This window comes from Necator americanus, chromosome I (genome assembly GCF_031761385.1).
Source record: "Necator americanus strain Aroian chromosome I, whole genome shotgun sequence".
NCBI lineage: Eukaryota > Metazoa > Nematoda > Chromadorea > Rhabditida > Ancylostomatidae > Necator > Necator americanus.
In genome coordinates, this window is record NC_087371.1 from 4,581,914 (window position 1) to 4,606,117 (window position 24,204).

The 24,204-nt window shown below is 40.8% G+C and overlaps 4 protein-coding genes across 5 annotated transcripts; 3 read left to right on the forward strand and 1 right to left on the reverse strand.

Moving 5' to 3' along the window:
* Nucleotides 1-1,822: 1,822 nt before the first annotated feature.
* RB195_004474 (uncharacterized protein) lies at nucleotides 1,823-2,573 on the forward strand (the record flags this gene model as incomplete). Its single annotated transcript, XM_064182329.1, has 3 exons — nucleotides 1,823-1,879; nucleotides 1,980-2,160; nucleotides 2,332-2,573. The coding sequence occupies 3 exons, from the start codon at nucleotides 1,823-1,825 to the stop codon at nucleotides 2,571-2,573; spliced, it is 480 nt and encodes a 159-aa protein (XP_064033596.1).
* A 3,129-nt stretch (nucleotides 2,574-5,702) lies between these two features.
* RB195_004475 (uncharacterized protein) lies at nucleotides 5,703-6,047 on the forward strand (the record flags this gene model as incomplete). The annotated part of the gene is made up of 1 exon (XM_064182330.1): nucleotides 5,703-6,047. The coding sequence occupies one exon, from the start codon at nucleotides 5,703-5,705 to the stop codon at nucleotides 6,045-6,047; it is 345 nt and encodes a 114-aa protein (XP_064033597.1).
* A 6,192-nt stretch (nucleotides 6,048-12,239) lies between these two features.
* Nucleotides 12,240-13,267, forward strand: RB195_004476 (uncharacterized protein; the record flags this gene model as incomplete). Its single annotated transcript, XM_013450009.2, has 2 exons — nucleotides 12,240-12,380; nucleotides 12,446-13,267. 2 exons carry the CDS (start codon nucleotides 12,240-12,242, stop codon nucleotides 13,265-13,267), a joined length of 963 nt encoding a protein of 320 aa, XP_013305463.1.
* Nucleotides 13,268-20,184: 6,917 nt separating this feature from the next.
* RB195_004477 (uncharacterized protein) lies at nucleotides 20,185-21,235 on the reverse strand (the record flags this gene model as incomplete). Of its 2 annotated transcripts, XM_013450010.2 has the most annotated exons (2): nucleotides 20,185-21,033; nucleotides 21,095-21,235. In XM_013450010.2, 2 exons carry the CDS (start codon nucleotides 21,233-21,235, stop codon nucleotides 20,185-20,187), a joined length of 990 nt encoding a protein of 329 aa, XP_013305464.2. The 2 variants fall into 2 exon arrangements, with proteins under 2 accessions (XP_013305464.2, XP_064033598.1); XM_064182331.1 differs by lacking the exon at nucleotides 21,095-21,235 and having other exon boundaries at nucleotides 20,185-21,006.
* Between the last annotated feature and the right edge of the window lie 2,969 nt (nucleotides 21,236-24,204).

Below are 24,204 nucleotides of genomic sequence, written 5' to 3' on the forward strand. Positions count from 1 at the left end.
TGTTGAAGACTGTTTAAAACTTTTCTTCTATACCGTCTCAGTAGAACGCAGGGTTTTCTCGGGCACTTGTCTTCCTACGTACTCTCAAAATCATTCACTCTTGACGTTCATTTCATCTCGCGATCTTGTTGCAATTAACGATGACGATTAACTTCCTTCTCAGACCCTTTTACTGATTGAAATTGCCAATTCAGATAGAAGTACTGTAGCAGGTACAAAATAATATATGGATTATAAGTTTGAATTTTTTGAATTGATTACAAATATACAGTTATACGACCGGGAGTTCCTAGCAGCGTCATGCGAATACCTTTTGAAGAAATCTGCTTCGGAAGGGTTTTTCTGGTCCATATTTCAACGCGAATGAACACATGTCAGCGGAATTTCGTTCTCGTTGTTCGTGTTTGAGAACTGTCCCGTCAATTTTTGATTGGAGAGGAACACCTTGGTTTCTCTTTTGAAAGCGTATCTTGAGGCTGAGAAGAACTGGACGGTGGTCAGAGTCAAATGCTACGTTTCACACAGCACTAGATTCTTGGATATCATCCGTTCTGCTTGATGAAACCAATGGTTGTTGCAAAAGATCTATTTTCAATTCCATGGGCTAACCTTTCAGATCATGAGCTTCACCAATTTGCTGAACAACGCCTTTCCACAATGTATGGGAACTCAAAAACTCAAACGAGCAGGTAGCAATCGGATTCGTATGCGCGGTCCTAGCCCTGCAATGACTACCACAGAATCATGCTACATAATAACGGATAAAATGGGGTGGGACCGGCCCCACATCTTATTCACGTCACATGTGTTTGTGTGCGTGTAACGAAATCCCAGAAATGAATGAAAAGGGTCCAATATCGGCTCCAGAACACAATAAAATGAGGCAGGAAGGTCCCAGTGTGTCAGATAGGTGTGCCTCCGAAACAAAGGATAAAATGGGATGAGACGGGTCCTACGGCGTCGGATTGGCGCCCCACGGTAGAGTGGTGCCGCGCAATAGCTCCAAGTAATTTTACCAAGAAGTAGAGTATTTTGAACCGTTTCATAGCTGTGACAACTTTTGCGTTTCACTCCTCCAACGCATTTGCATTTTTCTGCACCTTTCTTAAGTTTGGTCAGCCTCCTCCTTTCATAACTTGGAAAAACGCATGGAAAAAGCTGTTTTAGAAGTAGATAACAGTTATCTGATTTGTCGAAAAGCCTTATTTTTATCAGAACGATGATGAAGTTCAGGTCATTTCATGTAAACACACCGCTTTCATGCGCTAGTTGTTGAGAAAAAAGAGAAGAAAACTGCTACTTGTTTCCAAATTTTGGCGGTATCAAAGGAATATAGATTTCAAATACTCCCCAAATGTAGTACTGTTACATTTTGGAAAAAAAAATTGTGAACATCATTCAGTTTCATCAATGTTTGAATTTCTATAAAGAAAAAGCGAAGAAAGCGACGTTAGAAAAATACAGGCTTAGTTTTGCAAAAATTGTCACTACTTTTGATTTAAATTAGTAGACACGTGAAAGGAGCACTACAAGAAGTCTGATGTCCGTTAGCCGGACGTTCAGACTGGTTTTAAAATCCCACAAGAGCAAACTTTGAGCATGGACATTGAGGACGAATATTGTCTTATTATTATTCGTCCTCAATGTCCATGCTCAAAGTTTGCTCTTGTGGTATTTTAAAACCAGCCTGAACGTCCGGCTAACGGACGTCAAACTTCTTTGGCACCACTTCGTTATAAGCGAAACGACCGGCGTGTGAAACCTTTCAAACTTCGCTTACCAATGTGGTTCGTGGTGTTGCATGAGCGAAATCCACTTCAGCATGGAGTTTCTCGAGGATACTCGTACAAAACCTGTCCGCACAACTGGTATCACAGAAGTACGTGACCTACCTTTCTTAGTCGGGTCGATACGATTGTCCACAGCATCACGGAGGAGGGTTGCCCGCAGTCAATCATTTCGCTGTTCTTAGTATTCAGTTCGGAACTTCCGCTTTTCCAGATAGCATTTTGCTCGATCCCAGAGTGTCAGCGGCCAAAATGACAGAACAAGCATTTGCTACCAAAGTCTCAATGTTTCCCTGGGGATTAAATCTATTAGTTGATCAGCTCTGGAAATGTGCTAGAGAACAGGACCTTTCTGCAAGATACGGAACCTTAGGTATACAACATATGGGCCGCGTATACATACGTCATTGCAACGTGCCTGCAGTGACCTACAGTAAATAAAGTCAGACCGTTGAGTATACGCTCCGGTTATGTACGAGTTACGCAACTTCCATATTCATATAGAGGATTTTTCCGTGCATTGAAGAAAAGTGCTGTTGTCCAGCACACTGGCAAAGTCCACCCCGAATATGCCTTGCACCTAGAGAGCGTGGAGTCTCTGGAAACAACTTTCCGTTTCGTCATGCTGAAACATTGGGCATTGTCGATCTGAGGTACTACGGTCACTCGGTGTCGACAGGCAGTTCAAAGGAGAGGCCAAGTCTCGCAAGATATGAAGTACTGAAGAATGGACGTATTCTGTGCGATCTCTTATCGAAGATCGAGACGTTTTGGGCCGAACTGTAACAGAACTTCGAGAACGACACGCCTCAGCGTACATGTGAGGAACCGCGTCAGGGAAATAAGCTCGCCGATTAAGTCAAGTAAGTCAAATATAACATAAAACGGTTAAGATGAAAATTAGAGATCTTTGCGTTCAGCACACATGTACATGCATATAAACATGTGTACCACGTGCAAGTAGCGACTTACTTGTACATTTGGCGCGAAACGTATTGGTACTGCACGTCCTCGATGGAGGCATGCAGGGCTTCTTTTAGAGTTTGCAGAAAACTATTCGGATTCTTCTTTTTTCTGTTCATCTTTCTCACCATTTGTTCGAAGAATTATGGAAGAAAGGTTTACGTAGTCTTAACAAGACCCTTGCTCATTAACTTTATTGCTTTTGTGTAATTCTGCATGATTGGCATTTGTTATGATTGAAATCACAGGGAAATCCCCGAAATATGTTCCCAGAAGAAGGCCAACTATGCAACTATGCAGACTACAAGAAGTGGAGCAGAAGTCCGGGGACCTAAAGACTTTGAGGCGCTGGAATTAGCAGAAGCTACTGAGCTAGAGTTGAAAAAGAGTTCCCAAAAAATGGGACAGAAATTAAATCCCTACTAAGTGAGACCTTAGACACATCTTTGCAGCAATACAAAACTAGTGGAAACGACAAGGCTATTCTCTCTTATTCATGCACTATTACACGAAAAATTGATGAAAGAACAAAAAAGACAAAAATAAAAGAGGTACATGGCGATTTTTGCTCAATGCAGAGATGGCCGATGCAAGCCTTAAAGGCATCACCCCAGGAATTTGAGGTGGTACGGATTTCAGGTGAAGTATTCGTATACGGGATCGTAGATTATGGAGAGGGGTGTGATTCCGTCCATTTCTTCCTTACTCTTCTTATTTATCCCTCTTAATTGCCGTAAAAAACTTCCCGAAAGATGCGGCGCCGCACAGGGTTGGCGCGCTCCGAACTCCTTGTAGAAAATAGCGCGCCTGAACGCTCGAAGCCGTATCTTCCCGGCCGTTTTCTACGGCGATTAGGAAGAAATGAACGGAATCGCCCTACTTCCAGTAATCTACGACCCCGTATACGAATACTCCACCGGAAATCCGTACCACTCCAGATTCGTGGGGTGATGCCTTTAACCGAGGATGCGTCGCGTCGTCATATTACACACCTTTTTTCTACGTAGGCTATATAGGCAGCGCTTTGAGTGGGACAATCCTATCATTTTCCATGGACTGCTATGACCTGCTATGAACTCGAGATGGTGTTCGATACTAATCACTTCTTTAAGGTAATTTGGTAACCTGGAACTCGTTCTATTAAAATTCTGGACACATTTTTTGATGAAAAGCAAACAAATAGTATTTTTGAACACTGCGACAAAGCCATTATTAAAGAAGGCTGTAGGAATGAGGTCGGAGAAAAATGGTTTGATTATTCATCGCCATAACTCTCTTTCCACTGTATTTTACGTTTATGTTCTTTGTTATTACCAGTGTTGTCGTTCTGAGTTCTGCTTGCATAGCGTAGAAAAACTTACTAGGTTCCGGAAAAAAACTTGGATGTGATCCTCAATAGGACTTGTTTTCAAGGTTGTAGTAGCATCATATAAACCAGGACGGCAGAGCACATCACTAAGTGGTCAAATATTGCACATTATATTTACTTTGTTTTGGCAGCATATTTATTTTCTATTGACATCAGACGTTCTTGTTTTCTAATGACGTTGAACTTTATGTCTCTATACCAATAGCCTAAGAAACACTTTCTTTTTCATGTAATTGTTCTGATCATGCTCCTAACATGTGAACTTTCCCATACTTTGAAAAGGTTCTACTTTATTCTAGATCTTAGATGTTAAATTGGTGGAAATAAATGTGTACGCTTTAACGATCTAATGTAAGGAAATTTGACCAGCAACAAGATACATTTGATCAATTAAACCGTGATGAGGAACGCCAATCAAATGCACTGTTTTTTAGAGGGCTAAAAATCTCCCGGGAGATATCTTGTTAGTTCGATATCTCAGCAATTTCTTATTTTACTCCAATACTACTTGGAATCATTCCAGTCTCTGCATAGAAAAACCCTGCATTAAGGGAAAGGGACTGTTGTGTCGAAGAAATGGAGTTAAGAAGACACCGCGCTGCGTAATTGTGATAGAGGAGCAATGTACTTCAATACGTTCCCAGAAAGACGTCTGTTGTGATATCAAATCTCACACCAATATGTGACAAAACGGGACAACGTCATTGATAATCGGTAAACATTTACTTTGTTCTCCGCTGGATCTTTAGTAGATGTCCAAATGCTCCTCAAACCAACAATTTCCAAGTCCTCTCTCTCCGAATGTTTGGCATTGTGAACTGGAGGTGTGTTTTCTTGTTATGCCAACCAGGTTTAGATGAAACTTCATTTCTAGCCTGACGTTGCGATAACTTCATCTTTATCAAAGATCTCGAAATGTTTGAGGTTTTTTTTAGAATCACATTTTCCGAGATCAAAGGCATCACCCCACGAATTTGAGGTGGTACGGATTTCAGGTGGATTATTCGTATAAAAGATAGTAGATCATGGAGAGGGATGTGATTTCGTTCATTTCTTCCTAATTGCCGTAAAAAACGGCCCGGAAGATGCGGCGCGTGTACAAGGCTGGCTCGCTGCAATCGAACTCGTTGTAGAAAATAGTGCGCCGGAATGCTCGAAGCCGTCTATTCCGGGCTGTTTTCTACGGCAGCTAGCAAGAAATGAACGGAATCCTCTCCTTAATCTACGATCCCGTATACGAATACTCCACCGGAAATCCTACCACACTAAATTCGTGGGATGATGCATTTAAAGGATGCTGAGCTTGCATGTCAGAGAACACTTGGCTGGTGAAAAGAATGAAAGTTCGGTGACATGGAAATAAGTTTGAAATAAAGTGCACAGCATTAGCTCATGTGAAAGAAATATCTGCAAGGAAAGAATCCGAAGCATTCTTGATTTCTGTCACGAATCCATCCATGAGTAACCCAAATGAGTGCTTATCAATTTCTGATCACGTTATGCCATTGTGGGTTATAAGATTGTCCCAAATGCAGTTCCTTAACGCCACATAGACATCAACACCTAAGAACACTACACATTGCATGAAAGTGATTGGAGTGAAAGTTGACGACCGGCATTTACATCATCTTCATTTCGCAGATAATATCGTTCTGATAACATCAAGCATCAATCAGGCGGAACGGATGCTGGCTGAATTTGATGAAGTGGGTAGGAAGAACGGCTTTGAGCTGAATCTGGACAAAACGATGTTCACAAGAAACAGATGGGTTTCCGATGCCTCATTCATGCTCAACGGAACGAATGTATCCGAATGCCCCAGCTATGTATATCTAGGTCGGAGAACTAACATGATGAACGACCCGAGCTTTGGGCTGGGCAGGAGGAAACGAGCGGCTTTGGGGCATGCAAGAGCGTCGAGGATGTAGTAGAGGCCTAAGTACGTGTGGCTCCGTGCTCACCTATTGAACACCACCGTTGTTCCTGCTTTGACCTATGCTTCAGAAACGTGGGCGCATCGCAAGCAGGAGGAAAATGCGGCTCCCCACGTCTAAGGCATTTTCGGGAACTAAAAAGGTATTTCTCGGATGTCATATGCATATTTTCCCGTCATTTTTACTTCTTTTCTTATGGATATTTTCGTTACAGATTAATGTAGTAATATGTGCTCTATTTTATAAAGAATACAAGTATAAAGGATAAAGTGTTTAGCGTTGATCATTCCGCTTGCGTGCGCCCCATTCACTTCATTTTAAGATCGTTTGAGGTTTACAAAGTCTCTAGCTTATGCAATGACTTGCTAGGGCTGCCCTATCGATCCCGGAGGGACGAAAATGTTGGTTGGCACCACGGGATTTTGAACCATCGATCGGACGTGCAGTAACAGCGGGTCCTCTTACTGCGCTACACCCGTCCCTGCGTTATGTTAAACTATCGTAAATTTCTTCGTTGAGGTGATGAATGATAAGGGTTTTTTTCGTTATTAGACACGTCAGTCCACTGCTCAAGTTCACTACTTTGAGATTTTTGAGCAGAGAATTCAGGGCCCGAGCCATATCTTTACGATTCAAGACATGAGCTGGGAAGCGTCTTTTCCCCTTTGTGACTGCATACAATCGTTTATCTTGCGTTGTAAATTGAAATCCTCTGCTCGAACTGCATTTACTGTCGTATGCACCTGGAAATTTGTATTGTATTTGTATTTGTATTCTGATTTTAAACTGCTGTTGTTACTGTTGTAGTCAACTCCTTCATTAGACTTTCTTTCGTTGTTGTTGATGTTACTCTCACAAACCAAATGTAATGTTCTACAAATATTTTCGCAAAATTAGTGTCACTAATCAGTTGCACGTTTTGAGCAGCCATCGATAGTCGATAGCCGACAGACTCTCACAGTTTAAACGGTTCGTGCTTCTGCACATCATTCTATATAATAGCACTCTTAGTGTGAATCTTTTTTTGTGTGTCACTTTTTTGTGTTTGTGTGTGTGTGTATTTCTTTGTGTTTTTTTTTGTGTGTGTGAAATTCAGAAAAGAAATAGGACGGATCCAACGACGTCGATTCGCAACGCTGGCGCCGGCAAAGCGGTAAAATGAGACGGGTCCCACAGCGTCAAATTGCAATAGTATCTATAACTCCATGTATGATTTGGCAAGAAGTAGATGAGACATTGTGAATCATTTCATTGCCGTGACACCTGCATGTGTTACGTTTCACCTCCTAGATACTCCTACGAATATCATTTTCTCTGCACGATTACCTCAAGTTCGTAACATGCTTCCTTCAAAAATTGGAATCACGCATGCAAACAGCTGCTTAAATACTAACTAACAGTTTAGACGATCTGGCGTAGAAGGTTGTCTTCATTAGTGTCAGATGATAACGTTTACGTATCTCATGTTACTACATCATTCTTTGCTAATTGATGGGGGAAAACAGAAGGAAAACCCGTGCTTCGAATGAGGCATTTTCTGATGGTCGAAGGAGTATAGGTGTAAAATCAAGTTTGAATATACTCCAAATGTAGAAATGATGCGTTTAGGAAGAAAACCGCGAAATTTCTCGTCTATGTCCAAATTCCTGAAAAGAAAACGAAGAAAGCGTTGTTGAAAACATTCACAATTCTATTTTTACACAAAATCCCACAATTTTTAGTGGAACTTGTTTTGTTGTCGCACTTATTCAACAGTCCTTTAAATTCTCCTAATTTTTTTCCAACCGAAAACCACGAGAAAATCCTCTGACATCATTTACTTAGTTTTGAAAGGACAATCAAGGCAAGTCAGTCAGTCAATCAACTAGCGCTGGTAGATGAACATGGTGACTTAGCTCCGCTACATCCCTTTTAGTCGGTAGATCTCTTGTCAGTGTCATTACCGCGACCACGCTCAATTCCAACTGTTTCGATAAACGGCGTGGAAAAAACTCCTGTCGATCAAATTTTCCTACGAGGCCCCTAACAACCTCTTACGCATGTGAGCCGAAGCATTCGCGCTGCGCCTGCGAGACAAACCATGGGCTGTTGACGCCGATGGGCCTCTTCAGCTCCCTAATAGACACTTGCGCTCGCATACGCAACGCGTCGTTAGGTGCTTTGTAGGAAAATTCGATCCACAAGGCTGTTTCTCGCGCCGTTTTCCAAGACAGGCAGGGGGAAATAAGCGTTATCGCTCTCTAGTCGTGATTTACACCCCCAATCCTATCTTTCATTGGGTACATCTTGAGCAGTGTTTAAGGAGCTGAAGTGCAACGAAAGTATATATTTTCCTGCAGATTATTTGCACTTTGTCTGTCTGTTGTCAGCTGCATAGCTTCGCTAAGAAGTTGTAATTATCTCAAAAAAAGTCGCTGAAAAGACGTTGACCTTGAGGAACCAGAAAACTGATTGTACTGGACAAATAGAACAAATTTAAAATTGAGCTGATTGTGGTAGTAGAGTCTGTGCTTGTCTATTATAAATGGCAATTACGCTATGTACGGAATACAACGCGTTTCTATTTCAACATCTGCACCGAATAGGACCCCAAAACCGACTTCTGTTGATCTACATACTTTCTCCACTCTATCCGAGAAAAAACTGGGTACGCTTAGTATTCAAGGAACAAGTCCATGAGAACACACGCATCGAATTACATTTTTGTTGACGATTTGGAAATTAATTCATTTGTACCCAGTTTATCCTTAGTTGTCAAATAACGATAGTAAAAAATAATAATTTTTCCTTTATTTGTCCTGTATAAAGCGGTATCTGGAGATAGACTCTGAGTCGTAAATAATAGCGATGAGGGCAATAAATAATATAGTAATGTAATAATAATATAACATATTAATATAATATAATATAGTATAATAATAATATTAACAATAGTAATAATACTAATAAAATAATAAATACACTTCTTACAGAGTGCAAAAAACGCATGAAATCTTAGCACGTGATAATTTCACAGACACTTTACTGGATATCCTAGTCCTTCCTATTTTTGTATTATTTGTGCACGGAGTCATTCCTTATAGAAGCATTAAGCAGATGGGAAAAGAGCGTGGATTTCAGGAAAGATCTCGTACTTCACAAATCCTATATCAATCCATTTTTACTATGTTTTTTTTTCATTTTTTAAACTCTTTTTTTGCACGGACACCAACAAACTGCTGTGTCTTTCATTCCAGTACCGTCCTGAACTAAACTTCCTAAGCTTGTCCTTAAAAACACTTACGGTATTCCATAAACGAGTGCAACACAGATTAACTTTAACTGAAAAACTTTACACTTCACTAATTTTCACGTCGCATTAGCCTTAGCACATTACTCTATTAGCAGCTCGTTCAACTAGTCGTTTTCAAAGGTTTTCCGCCAGAATACTGCAAAAGAAACGTAACGCAGATTCCCGGAATTCTACACTTTTTCACAGTTCTATACGGTTCAGTGATCGTCTACGTTATTCCTCTTCTTAGAGAGTTCCACTCTTTCGTTTTATTTCTTCCTGTTTTTTTTTTCTGGTTACTTGCAAAAAATGTTCACTGAAGGTTGGTAAAAAACAAATATACCATAAATTAGTGACGCATATTCTATAAAAACATGCTTAAAGAGATTAAGGCAGTTCGTTGAGGAAGAGAAGGTGAGGAGGTAGGGCTTCTGAAAATTACCTGAGGATCTTCCTGAGAAAGGAATTTCATCGAATTTTTTTTTTCGGTGCAGCGCAAAAAGTGGTATGCGAAGGTTATTATATGCTAATAATGAACATAATTTTTAAAGATATTTAAGAATTTATTTTTTATGAATTTATTCTTTTAAAATGAATTCTTAACAACGTCAGTTGCAGCGATCGCTCAAGTTACATCGGTGTCATCTTTGTGGATTTCTACATTTGTTCTTTGGTTAGGAATTCTTCTGGAAAAAATTTATTTTCACAAATCTTGCTGTCTCATTTCCCTCGTATGTAAGCTACGGTAACAAAAGTTAGGATACTGTAAAATTTCCTCCTTTTATGAGCGATCAGGATTTTGGATCTTCAACATAAATCGACGACCTATTTTAATTCAGGGTTTATGATTTTATTTATCTTTTCCGCTTAAACGCCGTGAGATCTTAATTGTAGCAGTTTCTATATAACCTGATTAATGTTACAACTTTTTTTGTGTGTAAAAATGCGTACTCTGTAGAATCCTATCCATTTGAATACCTAAACATTTGTTTTTGCTTGAGAGGTGTAGCAGCGCAGCATACCATTAGCGCAATGACGGTACTATACCTATCAACCAGTTTGAAAAGTTTTTTTGCCGAAGAAAAATCGAGGAAATTGGTGTCACTCGCGAAGTCAGAAGTCAGTCTAATCGATAATGCACATCTGGTAGGGTCGATATCGTCCCATATCGATCTGCTTGGACAATTGGAATGGAATAATTTATTACAATATTACAATCGCCGTTGGTCACTGTCCCCTATACTCGACATTCGATGATAATCGATAACTTATTATTTATTAAATTTATTTAATTATAATTCGAGAATTTGAGAATTGATAATTCGATCGGGGATGCTATTCCTCTTGCCAAGGAATTTCCGGAAATTGTTTGATTAGTTCCAGAGTTCTTCTCTCTTACAATCCGTTTCACCGACTGATCTTCTAGAATTTTCTTGTACAGTTTGTATTTGAAGGATAGCGTTCATACTTTCTTGCCAAGCTCTGCATACGAGAACGACTCTGACCTGATTCTGTTCGGGCAAAGGCTGACCCCGCAGAGTTCACTTCCGGATTCTGTTTGCGGTGACATTTCACTTTCACCTAAACAGGTTCCAAAAATTCTCTGCACTTCTCGTGCACAATCGTGGAAATGATGCAATCAGTCATCTTATTGTTTTAACTCTTCCACATTTTTTTTGATTCCGATGCGATTTGATGATGATTTATGTTTACTAGAGCAGTGGAACAACTAGAATAATAAAATTAAAAGAACAACAAAAAGAGAAACTGCAAATGGGAGGGGATGGGGTGAGGGTTGGAGCGGGTGAAATAAAATTATTATTTAGAAGACCAGGAGAATGCAGGGTACGACTTTTAGCTGTTGCCTTAAAAATTCAGATCACCAATGTGTTTCCTTACTGATCTTCGAAAACATATGTAAACGTAGGGATCACTGGGGAATTTCCTACCAGAATTGTTTGCATGTGTATTAAAATTTATTTGCATAGTTTGTCATTAGTTGTAATGCAGTTGAATATATCTAATAAATCGTAATATGAATAAGTCATTAGTAAGAATGAATCGCATATAGTCGAAAAATGTGAATGGAACGCTTAGCGGTAAGAAGTGATATGGCTTTAAGAGGTAAGAAAAGGGTTCCACAAATTGCCGAAAAATGCTACATTGCGACATCAATCATTTTCGATGCCACACAAACACACATACAAATACACATACAATTTTTCTAAAATAGATTCAGAGTGCGAGCATTTGCGAAAAGTGCTCTACGAACATTACGATACTATGGAGAGTGGCAACATTAAAAGTCTTAATGTATGAATGGGCGGCACTGTTTCATACCAAAAAAAATCGTTCGGGTGAAACGTGGAAAAAGAACGTTAGATTTTATTGAAACGTGGTTGTAAACTACAGAAGAAAGATTCCGTATATAAGCCACATTCGTGTATACCCGTAACGTCTGCATAACGACGATCACATCGTGTTGCTGTCCACGGTAGGTGTTGATTAGAATTTTCGTGGCCACTTCATAGATTTTACTCTGATAAAAAAATTTATCGCTTTATATATCCATCGATGAAGTTACGCTGCGCTTAGAACCTCAAAAATAATCCCTTCTCTCTATCAATTGATGAAAATAAATGATTTATTAATTAATAGAAAGGGAATTCGCACATATTACAACTACTATTGCAATCATTTCCGGATCTCACCCATATGTTAGTTATCTTCTAAAGAATTCTATTAGAACTGAGTTCCAAGTAGGATGCCCTCCGATCCCTCCATTTCTCGTGCACTTGAAATAATCCCTCTATCATTCAACTCTGATGAATCGATTTCCTGGTTTTCTTGAGAATCATTCTGATGTAGACGTGCCTAAACGTACATTACACTAAGGATTCTCCTCTGATTTCAGAATGAGCTCAACGACGATAGTTGCTGGTGTGGCCGGCATTACTACCGTCGCTACAGTATGTTCCATAATAACCGTTCTCTACCTTGTCAACGATATCAACAACTTCTATGATGATGCGATCGAAGAACTTGCTGCATTCAAGGTAATGGCTCCAATTCTCCGAGACCACCTCATTATTCTCACAGTTAGAACAAGCCAATTTTCTAGGATCTCGCCAATTCTGCATGGCATGAAATGAGACCTTCCTACCATCAAATGAGAGAGAGGAGATATGCGATCTTAGGAATACCGCGCGAACGACGTCAATATCCACCACATTGCAATTGTGGGGCATTCCCCGCAGCCTGCCCTATTGGCCCTCCGGGTCCACCTGGTTTTCCAGGACTCCCCGGAGAACCCGGAGTACCCGGAATACCTGGCATTCGTGGTAATGACGGTATTACGATCAGTCATGGAGGTGGAGCTGGTGGTTGTATAAAGTGCTCACCCGGACCTCCTGGTCCTCCTGGAACGGATGGACCTATGGGACCCCCCGGACCACCTGGCATGCCGGGTGCAGCTTCACGAGCAGGTCCTCGAGGTCCACCAGGTCCACCAGGACTCCCCGGAGATGCTGGAGCACCTGGAGCACCTGGACAACCTGGAGCACCAGGAAATCCTGGTGCACCCGGAGTGCGTGGTATCGGCTTGCCAGGACTGGCCGGACCTCCTGGACCTCCTGGACCTCCTGGACCTCCCGGAATGGATGCTAGACCTCCACCAGCTCCATTACCAGGACCTCCTGGACCGATGGGAGCGCCTGGAATGCCTGGAAGACCTGGACCGGACGGATTTCCTGGGGGTCCTGGGATGCCTGGTATGCCTGGAACAGATGGTCAGTACTGTCCATGTCCGCCGAGGACAGGAGGAGGGTATGGTCGACCACATTCGTTCCGCCACAGCAATCAGGTTTCTGCGGCAAGGAATAGAATTGTTAGGCGTCCACAACCCAGCAGGATCATCAGCGGTGAGACAGCGAGGAGATATTGAAGTCAGGAGCAAAGCCTTCTACACAGATTTTTGGCTTTTGTATTCGTTTTTGGTGGCAGAAATAAAGGAAGTTCGTTTGAAATCAGTTTCATTAGTGTTCAACCCTTTAAAGAGTTGGCGTCGATGGAGGTTTTTTTCCCTCAAAACGGACATGCCTTGAAATAGGAGTGCGTTAAATCCACTCACATCATCATCAAAGTTGTGTATTTTATCCAAAGGAGCAAAATTTTTGTTCAAAAATCCTGGATACACATAGACGACCAGCAATCAGGTTATTTCACGCAAAGAACTCGATTGCACCAATGTGTTGTGATACCTCAATTTCGAAAAAAAAAACAATTCAATTGAAAACGTAATCATAATTCTGAAAATTTTGAGACTTGGAATTTACGACTCGTTTACGGTTCTTATCAGTTTTCTTTAGTTCCTATTCACAATTCAATCTCACTTTCATTTCACGTAAGTGAATCCATTGTACCTTGGTGAAAAATTGGGCAACAATGCTACTAGGAACAATAACTGACGAGTCGTTGGTTGTCATACGTCTGTCGATGACTTAAAGGCAGCAGTATCACGAATCTGACGTGGTGAGGAAATCCTCGGAAAAAAAACTAGCGATGGACTTCTAAATTACGGGATCAGGTGCGGTTCCGTTCACCTTTCCCAGTGGTCCCAAAAAAGGCGTGGGAACCGCTTTATTTCCTACGAGGAACGTTAGAACACTCCTCCATGTATACGTTCTGGTCCCCTCAGAAGCATATTCATAGGTTCTACTTGAACAGGAAGTCGTGGAGAGCTCACTGGCCTTCGACCGCTGCGCAGCTGGATGCGGCGCGTGCGCGCGGGAGGAGCGTAGCGAATAAAATCCTCGTGAAAAACAGAGGCTTTTACGGCGTTTTTTTCTTACCACGATTAGAGAGCCGAACCACGCCTGATCCCGCGATCTACGGTACCCCGTATAGAGTTTGTCCAACCGGAAATCCATACTACGTCAGATTCGTGAGGTGATGCCTTTAATTTATTGCTCCTGTAATTTTTCCCACTTTCGTGGAAGTTCAGTATATTGGTTTCAACGGCTAGTTTAGTTTATTTTAAGAAGTACTACAATTATACAAACCACTGCATGCGATCAATACAATTGTAAAGGTTTTTCACCATCATCCTGAGGAAAATTTCTTTTTTATTAAAAATTTGAGGATCTAAGAATAATAATCTAGATATGTGAAGCTTCACACGAAAACATTTCTGAAACCACCTAAAAATCGCTGACTTCAAAATCATTTTGTTGTAATAATTTTTTTCCAAAAATTTAAAATAGCACATATGAAGAGTGGTGAAGGTTTTCATTCAAATAATTGGGCATGTTCTAGAAAGGTGTAGTGTGTATAATAACCTGTCCTTTAATAATATCCTTTTTGTGTTATTTCCACCTTAAAATCACTTCACAAATGAGAACGAAACCCTGGTTGGTTTCAGAAGTTTTTCTTCGAAAAAATGGGCGAAAGAGAGTGTTGGGTCGGTCGAAATTGTTTCCAGTCACTATTACAGATCCTTTTTTCTCGCAAATGATGGTTCCACTGCATCATTTCAGTAAGACGTTTGCCCGTAAATTAAGTCTCACTTAGTGTGTACCAAATCAATCGTTTTTCTGATTCACGATCGTAAATCAACAATTTCATGGATAGTGAAACGATAGGAACACATTATGATGCAGAAAGATGGGGATATAAAATGTTTTTTCTACCGTTGAGAAAAAAAAACACGGAAACCTTCATCTTCAAATTACTCACAAGAAAACCATCTTCGCTTCTTTGGTCACATTATAAGGAGGTGGTTACCTCGTACAAACTACCTTGAGGGCGCTCGTAGAATCAAACTGGAGAAGACCGCCTGATCCAGTAAGCAAAAGTTCTGGACGGAAGTAGTAGAAGGAGTTCTGCGGACCTTCAGCGTTCATCCACAGGCAGGTTAGATGTTTATAAGGCTACGGATAACGTGGATCTATTCGAGTTCCACCCAAATATCGAACACGATGTGTATGATGGGATATACTTGACGACGAAGATGCAGACATAACTGGGCGGAGCCGTACCATCCACATATCGCATACCTTAAGTAGGTCAGGCTTCAGATAAACGCCACGATCTGTTGTTGCTGCAATATTTTTTCCAACGAGAGTGGTCCCTTCGAAGAGGGTACTCACGTGCGTTTGCCGTGTTTACCACTAAAATTTCTTTATTACAGTTTCGAGTAAAACCCTCATGCATACACTGTTTCCCTCCACGTTTTCTCGTTACCGAAAAAAATGTCCCAAAACTAAATCCATATGGACAAAATCGATCAATAAGGTATAGCCAAGACACAATAAACTGTTCCTGATCATGCCCTATGATAACTGATTTATTCTGTCACATGTGTGTAAGGAATTTCCGGAAAACAGTCAGAGGGGTCCAACGGCGTTAGATAGGTATGGTGGCACCGCAAAGCGGTAACGTAAGTTAACACGGGTCCTATGGTGTCCAAATCGGTGCGCCATGGTGTAAGTAGAGCCGTTGAAGAACTCCAAGTGAATTTGTCAAGAAGTAAATGAGACGTTGTTAACCGTTTCGCAGCGAAGAAAACTGCATGTGTTGCGTTTCCCCCTATGTATTGGACCGCATATCTATTCTCCTCCACATTTGCCTCATCCGCTCTCTTGTAACATCCTTCCTTCAAAAATTGGAAACAACCGCTGCTTAAATAGTAGCTAGCAGTTGATGTGATCGCAGAACTTTATCATTAGTAACGTCATTTAATGTTCACACATCATTCTGTGTTGTTTGTTTAGGAAAAAGAGGAGGAAAACCCATAAAACCTCGTGTAATGTTTCCAAATTGTGGAGGTATCAGAGGAATAAAGGGGTAAAATCGTCTCTGTATACTCTCCAAATGGCATTGACATTGACATTGACATTTAGATGAAATTTAGGATGAAATCATCATTTCATCAGTGTCTAAAACTTATAGGAAAGAAAAAAAAACGAAAAAGAAGTGTTGGAAGAAATACAACTTCAATTTTACGAAAAATGCCACTACTTTTGACTTCTATTGATCGGTGAATGCGAGTGAAGCAAACACCACGAGTACTCTGATGTCAGGGATTACCCAGACATTCAGACTGATATTTAATAAAGCGACAAAGATCTGGGTGAAGAGAATAAATTATAGAAATGTGCAAGGGTCTACAGTCGACTGTGCAAGGACGATGCGGGTCAATATCGATCCTGCAGAGCAGAGAGGAGCGAAAGCATGGGTCAAGCAAAGAACCGTGTTCACGCAGAGTGAATGTGCTTTAGCGTGTACAACCCACTGACGACAAAATACAACCGATAAATTTGTTTATTTATTTATTTGTTTATTTTATTTATTTCATTTATTGCGCTCAAAGGCGTGCACAGAGTATGAGGCAAGAAATGAATACAAAAGAAAACAATAGAAAATCCAGCAACGAGAAAAGAGTAGAATGAGAATAGGCAGGGATAAGCCACGCGCACAGTGAAGCAAGGAACGATTTAGTGATTTCAAAAAGCACATAAACTCGACAGGGTGGGAATTAAGACTAATAAGGACTATAAATACGTTATATGGGTTTAGTCGTCGAATACGATACGAAATTACGATCCGATCCTATTCATCTACTATTGCATGAAAGCAGAATCATAAAAAGAGAAACCAGGAACAGGAAATGAAAGGTAATGCAAAGGTACCGGGGCTTCGGGACGCTATGGGAACCTAGAGATGATAGAATTTGAGACATCAATTCTGGCCTTATATTTCAGCAGAATTAAAAAACAAGCGGTCGTCGATCTGTTAAGGAAAAATGACAAAGTGTTCCATCATTTTAAAAGATTCTATGTAACTTGAAAATGGTTCCGGTCTGCTGGCATACTTTACTTATACAGTGTTTTAACCATAAATTTCCAGAAATTGTACCAACTTATCCAGTACTCAGCACTGTTGGTTACTAGAAGCCGGGGTTCTTGCATGCCCTCAGATCGTAATTATATAGTTCAGGTAAGCAAAAAAGTGCCTTCCACCAGGTTTGGCACCACCAAACACGAATCGTCAGCGAAAAAACTGACAAAAAAAATTGGATTTTGATACTTGTGGATACTGTAAATTGATGTGGTCGTTAAGCAAACAAACTATCAATCCTCCCTAATGGAAAAAATACATCTCCAGTTTTTTTTTTGAAATTTTTTCTACACGGGCAAAAACAAAAGATGACAAGTCATTAGTTCACCGGTACAGTGCACATTCACGATAACATTCCATGGTTTTTTCTCAAATTGGCTACCGAGAGAGAGAGAACCGACATCTATCACAAGAGCGCTACAGCTACCGAAACCATGTGAACCGAGGTCTGGTTATTTTCTAAGTAATATTGACGTTCTATAGCGTCCAGTTCAGAAGTCCTCGTGCCTTGGAACCTCCGCATCATCTGTCTTTGTTTTCGAAGCCAAAAGTATGAAACGGAAACGATTATGTCGTGGAATGCGTAACCCCGGCTCACTAAAAGTGAAATATCGGCAAGACGCGGTGGATTCTTGAAAGAATAGGGCACCATAGGAGTGAGAAACAAGATGGAAGCGAGTTTGAAATAAAGTGTACGATATTAGCCCACGAGAAAGAAACATCTACTAGGAAGGTATCGGAAGAATCCTGGATTTCTGTCCGGAATCCATCCATGAATAACAAAAATGGGTGCTTATCAATGACCAACGACTTCATGCCGTTCGTAACACTCTGTGAGGTATAAGATTGTCCCACATGCGGTTCCTTAACGTTATCCAGACACCAGTGCTTAAGGATACTGCACAGTGCGCAGATCTCATTCGCCTTGGTGACAATCTTTAAGAACGCGGTGGTCTACCAACCCCGCTAGTCGGTGGAACTGGTCAGTTGTTTTCGTTTTGAAGGTCTTGCGTGGTGTACTTGGAACAATATCAGAGGTTGGCAAGGAGAAAGGAAGAGTCTGATGAAGATATGAATAGAATCAAAGGCCTCCAGCAATTTTCACGCCTTCGATGAAGACGAAGTTGTCGAAACTTCAGGCCAATAGTAAAGTTTCACCAAAACCCCGTTGGTATAACGAAAAAAAAATTAAAATGGAAGATAAAAAATAAAGCAAAAAAAAAAAGAAAACATTAACACAATTCTCGGAGGAAACTCTTCAGTGAATAATAAGACTGAATGGTTGTCGATAGCAAACGAGTTCTTGCCACTTGCATCGCTCTATGACCTCTAAGACTGCCTGATTTTGTGTGCGTGTAGATCAAATAATCCATATTGTGGCGGGAGATCCACACACACAGCAATACCCATTCGTTGGTGCACTGAGCAGCGACAACAGCAGCGTGCTCTCAAGGGCCAAAGGTCCGTTGGAATTCTACGTAAGACTATTTTTAATGTACTTGGCCTTCGTTTTCACTACCTTGAACCATCATCGAAACATTGACCTAGGTTAGTGGGTCAAATTGTCCCGGTCAACCTCTATTTAGGCCTCTAAAAATTGTGAAAGAACCGAAACGTCAGGCGAATAAAGGTTCTGTCTAAAAAATCTTCTAGGTACACTAATAGAAAACTTGGCTACGATCTCTTTAGGTCCTACTACCAGCCACTATGTAGCTGCAAGTAAAAAGTTTTAAATAACAGAATAAATTAATTACGTATTTTGCTATTGTTTCCTTGCACTTTGATTTCTTTGTTGACTCTAACAATCTGAACTCAGAGAAGAGTACTAGACTCTGGAAGAAGACTTCTCGGACAGAATCTCATCCAATCTTCTGGCCCTACTCTCAAAATTCATTTCGTTTTACCTCAAAACTCACCTTAACTTGGTCCCACATAAAATCTTTTGATCCACGGATACCTTGATTAGGATTGAAAATTCGGACCTGTGTCGCACACGCACACGGATCCCGACACGCGTTGATCTAATCCTCAAATTTGGTCTGTCACAATCCCTTTTCTGGACTTTACTCCTTTGAAACAGCAGTAAAATTTTGTGATCATTTAATGATTATTGAGTATAGGTTGTTTTTTTTTGTTTCAGATCCAATTTTTCCTTACTATTATTTTAAAAGAATCGCAGTTTACGATGTAAGGGGACAGATCAAAACGCTAAGAATGAAGACATTTGATCATCAATGGGAGGACGTCGAACGTTTTCGAACCTTTGAGGCGACAGTTTCGGTCGTCTGATCTTTCGTTTTTCTTTTTCTGCCCTCGAAGACGCTTTATTTCGAATTTTTTTTTGGTACTCCAAGTTATTTAGTAGTTGTTACTCGATGAAAGGCAACAATTTACTCATTTTAATGTTTGTTTTCAATTCTGTTATGTTCTAATACGTCAATAACTCGAATGAGGTTGTTCTCTTCTGATCGATATCGTCGAGATCAACTACTCTAAACTCATCTTTTTCTCTTGTACTAGTAAATACTCTTCAGAGTAATGGATTATTCGAATTTATTATTGTAATAACACATTTTAGGACATTAACCAATCCTCAACACATCTCTTAAAAAGAAAGTTTAACTCGTTATAGATCAGAAGAATATTTTTTAAATGACGAGGTGAATAAAATCACGATGCCTATCAAATAACTGGAAATCTTTAAAAATCTCCTCAGGACTACAGAATGGTTTAGCGAAGAGCACAACAACTGCCAGATCCTTTTGAAACCGCAATAACTAGCGCTCAATTATCGGTTTTGTTTATCCGGAAGGGTGAAAGAAAACAAAAAAAGTAATTTAATATTACGTAATATTTATTTCATTGAATTTTCCACTACATTTAAAAGGAGAACACTAGAAACATGATTCCAACAAATAATTCTACCTTATCACTAATTACAAGAGAAGCCGGAGTCGATCAGCCTCACTGCTTCCGATAGGCCGTCTTATGCTGAATAATTCTATTCCTTGCAGTACTTGGACCATTGGGACGTCTGGCTACTCTCTTTTTAGGGACAGGGACTAGACGTTTCCTGTGACGAGAAATACCCCGAGGACCTTGACGGCTATAGCGTCCAGTACGTGGTGGACAAGGACAGTACGCTCCGTCTCCTCCTGGCATACCAAGCGTTCCGGGCATTCCAGGTGGTCCGTCTGGACCAGGTGTCCCAGGCATTCCAGGCGGTCCCGGGGGTCCGGGTGGTCCTGGAAGTGGAGGTCCTCCACCATAACCACTCTCTCCAGGAGGTCCTGGTGGTCCCATTGGTCCGGGTGGTCCAGGAGGTCCGGGTAGCCCTATGCTGCGCATTCCAGGAGCGCCCGGCATGCCAGGCTCTCCATCCTTTCCGGGTGCTCCAGCTGCTCCAGCATCTCCGGGTGGTCCTGGTGGCCCTGGCGGACCTTCCCCACCTCCACGTGCATATGCACCCGCCTCTCCCGGTGGCCCAGGAGGTCCAGGAGGTCCATCCGGACCAGGGGATCCCATAGGTCCAGGAGAGCATTTGATGCATCCACCAGCTCCACCGCCATAGCTAACTCCAATACCGTCAGCACCACGCATACCTGGAGCACCTGGCCCGCCAGGTTCTCCGTCTAATCCAGGCATTCCGGGTGGGCCAGGCGGTCCAGCCGGACAAGCTGTAGGGAACGCTCCACATTTGCAATGTGGCGGATATTGGCGGCGTTGTCGAGATATTCCAAGCCACGCAGCTCTTCTCTCTCTCACCTCCTCATATGACGGCCTCATTTCATACCATGCGGAGTTGGCGAGGTCCTGGCAAAATTCGGAGTTTTTTGAAGTGCTTTTCAAGATGATCGAAGAGTATTACGCTTACAGTGAAGTCCTTGAGCTCCTCAATTGCGTCATAATAAAAATTATTTATGTCATTGACGAGAAGGACAACTGTTATGAGCGAGCAGACAGTGGTGACTGCAGTAACACCGGCGATCCCGGCTATGATCCCCGTTGTACTCATTCGGAATTCCTGAAACAAAAGGATTCAGACATTTTTTTATTTACTCGAGTTCTTGGTGGTTAGATGTTTCCTGTGAATTAACTGCTTTCTTTCTCAACGGGTAGGTAACGGGTAAGACATATAATTGGTGTTTTTTGGTCCTTAGCTTCTTACTCAGACTGGAAGAACTATTGCTACTTACTTTCTACTATAAAGTAAATGTCTAAAGAGCATAGTCGAACCATTGAGCGTCACAAGAAAAACAAACAAAGTGAAAATGAACAAAGTTGACTTCTGAAAAGACCCTAAAACCCAGCCTAATGATTCTATATTTTTTTTTTTGAAAAAGGTGCTAATTCTAAGCCCTTACTTCTCCTTACTTGAATATCCGGAATAAGCTCTTAGAAGCCTTAAAGTAATGGGAAGAAGGCAGAAAGTGCCCGCACGAAACACACATAATCCCTCCACATTGAGAATTCGAGAATGTTACTTACCGAATAAGCACGTTGGTTGCTGGTAGATGGTCTTACAGTTAATCATTCCTCCTTTTATACGCAGACCTTCGCGGTCATTTTACAGCGAATGGGTCTCGAGAAAAGTAAAAAGTCGCTATCTTTTTCACCGTAAGTGAATCCATTTTTTTCCCGACGATCGTGAAGGCGGCATAAGGACAGTTGTGCAAAAAAATCTCTCTGCTCACAGTTGCACTCATCGGAACGCATGGTTTATCGCGTATCTTTCCGGGTCTGCGTCCACCGTTGTGGCAGTGATTTGGTAAATTCGGTAGCTGATAAGATTGATGAATCTTCCCTCCATTTGCACATATATGGAACCCGTTTCTTTCCTCTAAAAGCCAATTAGCTTTCTAGCCGTGGGCGGAGACGTTCGTTATAGGTTCGTTTTTACGTCCACATTACAACAAACTCTAACTCTAACTCAAATAAAATCAGCTAATAGCACATCCAAGTTGTTCCACAATTGCACAAATCATTACTATTTCTGTATGTTATTCTGCAAAAAGTAGGAAGTAGTGCAACCATCGAATGTACTTCGGGTAGCATCGGGTAGCAACAAAATTTCGAGGTCGAAAAATTCTACATGAGGAAAAATTACAATGTTAGGCACGCAATTAATTTGATCAGTGAAACTTCTCCTCCTTTCTCCAAAGTCAGTTTCGGAGGTTACAATTTACTCACTTCCCTCGTTTTATTTCTTTCTATTCCCACGAAAGAAGGCGTTAGTGAGGTAAGATTTGTAAGATAGTAATCTCCCGGGGTTCACAATAATCATTAACTATCATCATATGCGATTCTGTACAGGACTCACCGACACACACAAAATGGTGGGTTAGTATGCATAGTTAGGTTACAAAACATAGTAACCAATGTCGATGAGCGCGGCTGGTCGCTCTCGCGTGATGTCCAGATTTTGTGCGCTGAGGGTAGGATTCATTTAGCGATTCACAGCGCTAACCTCGTCGAAAAATCTCTGCTTAACCTCTACTAAATGATCTTCATAATTAAATAATACTTCAGGTGAGTAGGTCAGGAGAAATCCTCCGCACTTGTGAAGGTATTGTCCGTAACGCAAAAATCGATGAGTTTTATAAGATCCATAATTTCCGTTACCGTGTTACAGGAGCTGCAAAAATGAAAAAAAAACGACCTAGAAGGAGTTGAACTTCTAACTAAAAATCAATTACTCAAATCAATTAAGGTTCCATTAATAATGCGGTACTCTATACCTTCTTTATTCCACAAAATTAGGATTTTAAAAATTCTGTTGTTTCAGAACGTTCAATTTTTTTTTTGCAGAGGTATTCAGCAAGTTATTTTTAAAGTTCACTTTCTTACGAAACAAAAATCGGTGCTGAGAAAAAATCAGTACTATTGAAATGAAAAACTGCCTCGTACAGGATAACCAAACAATCAACTATTGGAACTATTTTTTAGGATCAAATTTTAAATTTATTTTTTCTCAATTCTTTCATATTTTGTCTCTTGCGCGAAGAAAGTCTACCAAGAAATTTTCTTTATAAAAAGATCGATAAACGTTACGCTGACGTGAGTGAGTACCGTAATAGCAAGTGGTCGTACATACATACATCCTAAAGCATCACGTGCAGGTAAGTAGTTGTTGAGTTCACCAATTTCACTTAACAAAACACTTCCACCTACAAGTTACAGACCAGTTCTTTTTTTCTTGTAGAAAACTCGAGAATAACGACTGAAATCCGGTAGTCATACTTTTAATTTTGCGTGCGCCAACGTGACATCACGATTTGAAAAGAATCTGAACGGAAACAGTGAAGAAATGCTATGAACAGCCTTTTTTTAAATTCTACTCGAAAACTGGGTTGAATGCAATGAAAAAATTGAAAAAACGTGAAAGTGTCTCCAAAACTCTTTGTCGTATGTCTAAATTTCCTTTTGGTTACTCGACTTTAAAGCTAATCGTTGCCGAAAAAAAACACTTCAAAATGGGAATTCATTCCAAAAAAAAAAGATAGAAGTTAAGAAAAAATAAAAAAAGAAGATACGACAAGACATTTCGGCCAGAATTACCGTAGTACACGAATAATAGTGGTGTAAAAAGTTTACGAGGTCGCAAACTATTGTGATAAAGTGTGAAGGTTACTGTGTCTGGCGTCAAATCGATCCGCTTGGGATCCGCCACCATGTTCGGAATTCAATTCAGAATCGTTTGAGGTTTACGAAAGTCACTCCTAGACAGGTTGGCACTATTTTATCGACCCCGAAGTGAAAGACTTGGTTGACACATAGGCAGATTCGAACTTCCTATCGATCGTGCAGTCACAGCGGAACCTCCTACCGACTGCGCTACATCCGTTCCAAAACTAACGAGGTAATGGTGTAAAAAGCAAGTCATCATACATCAAGTTCATAGTTTTGTGTTTGAAGAAAAAAAATTACATACATAATTACATAATTGCATGCAAAATTAGAAATAATCACATGATACGTTAATTA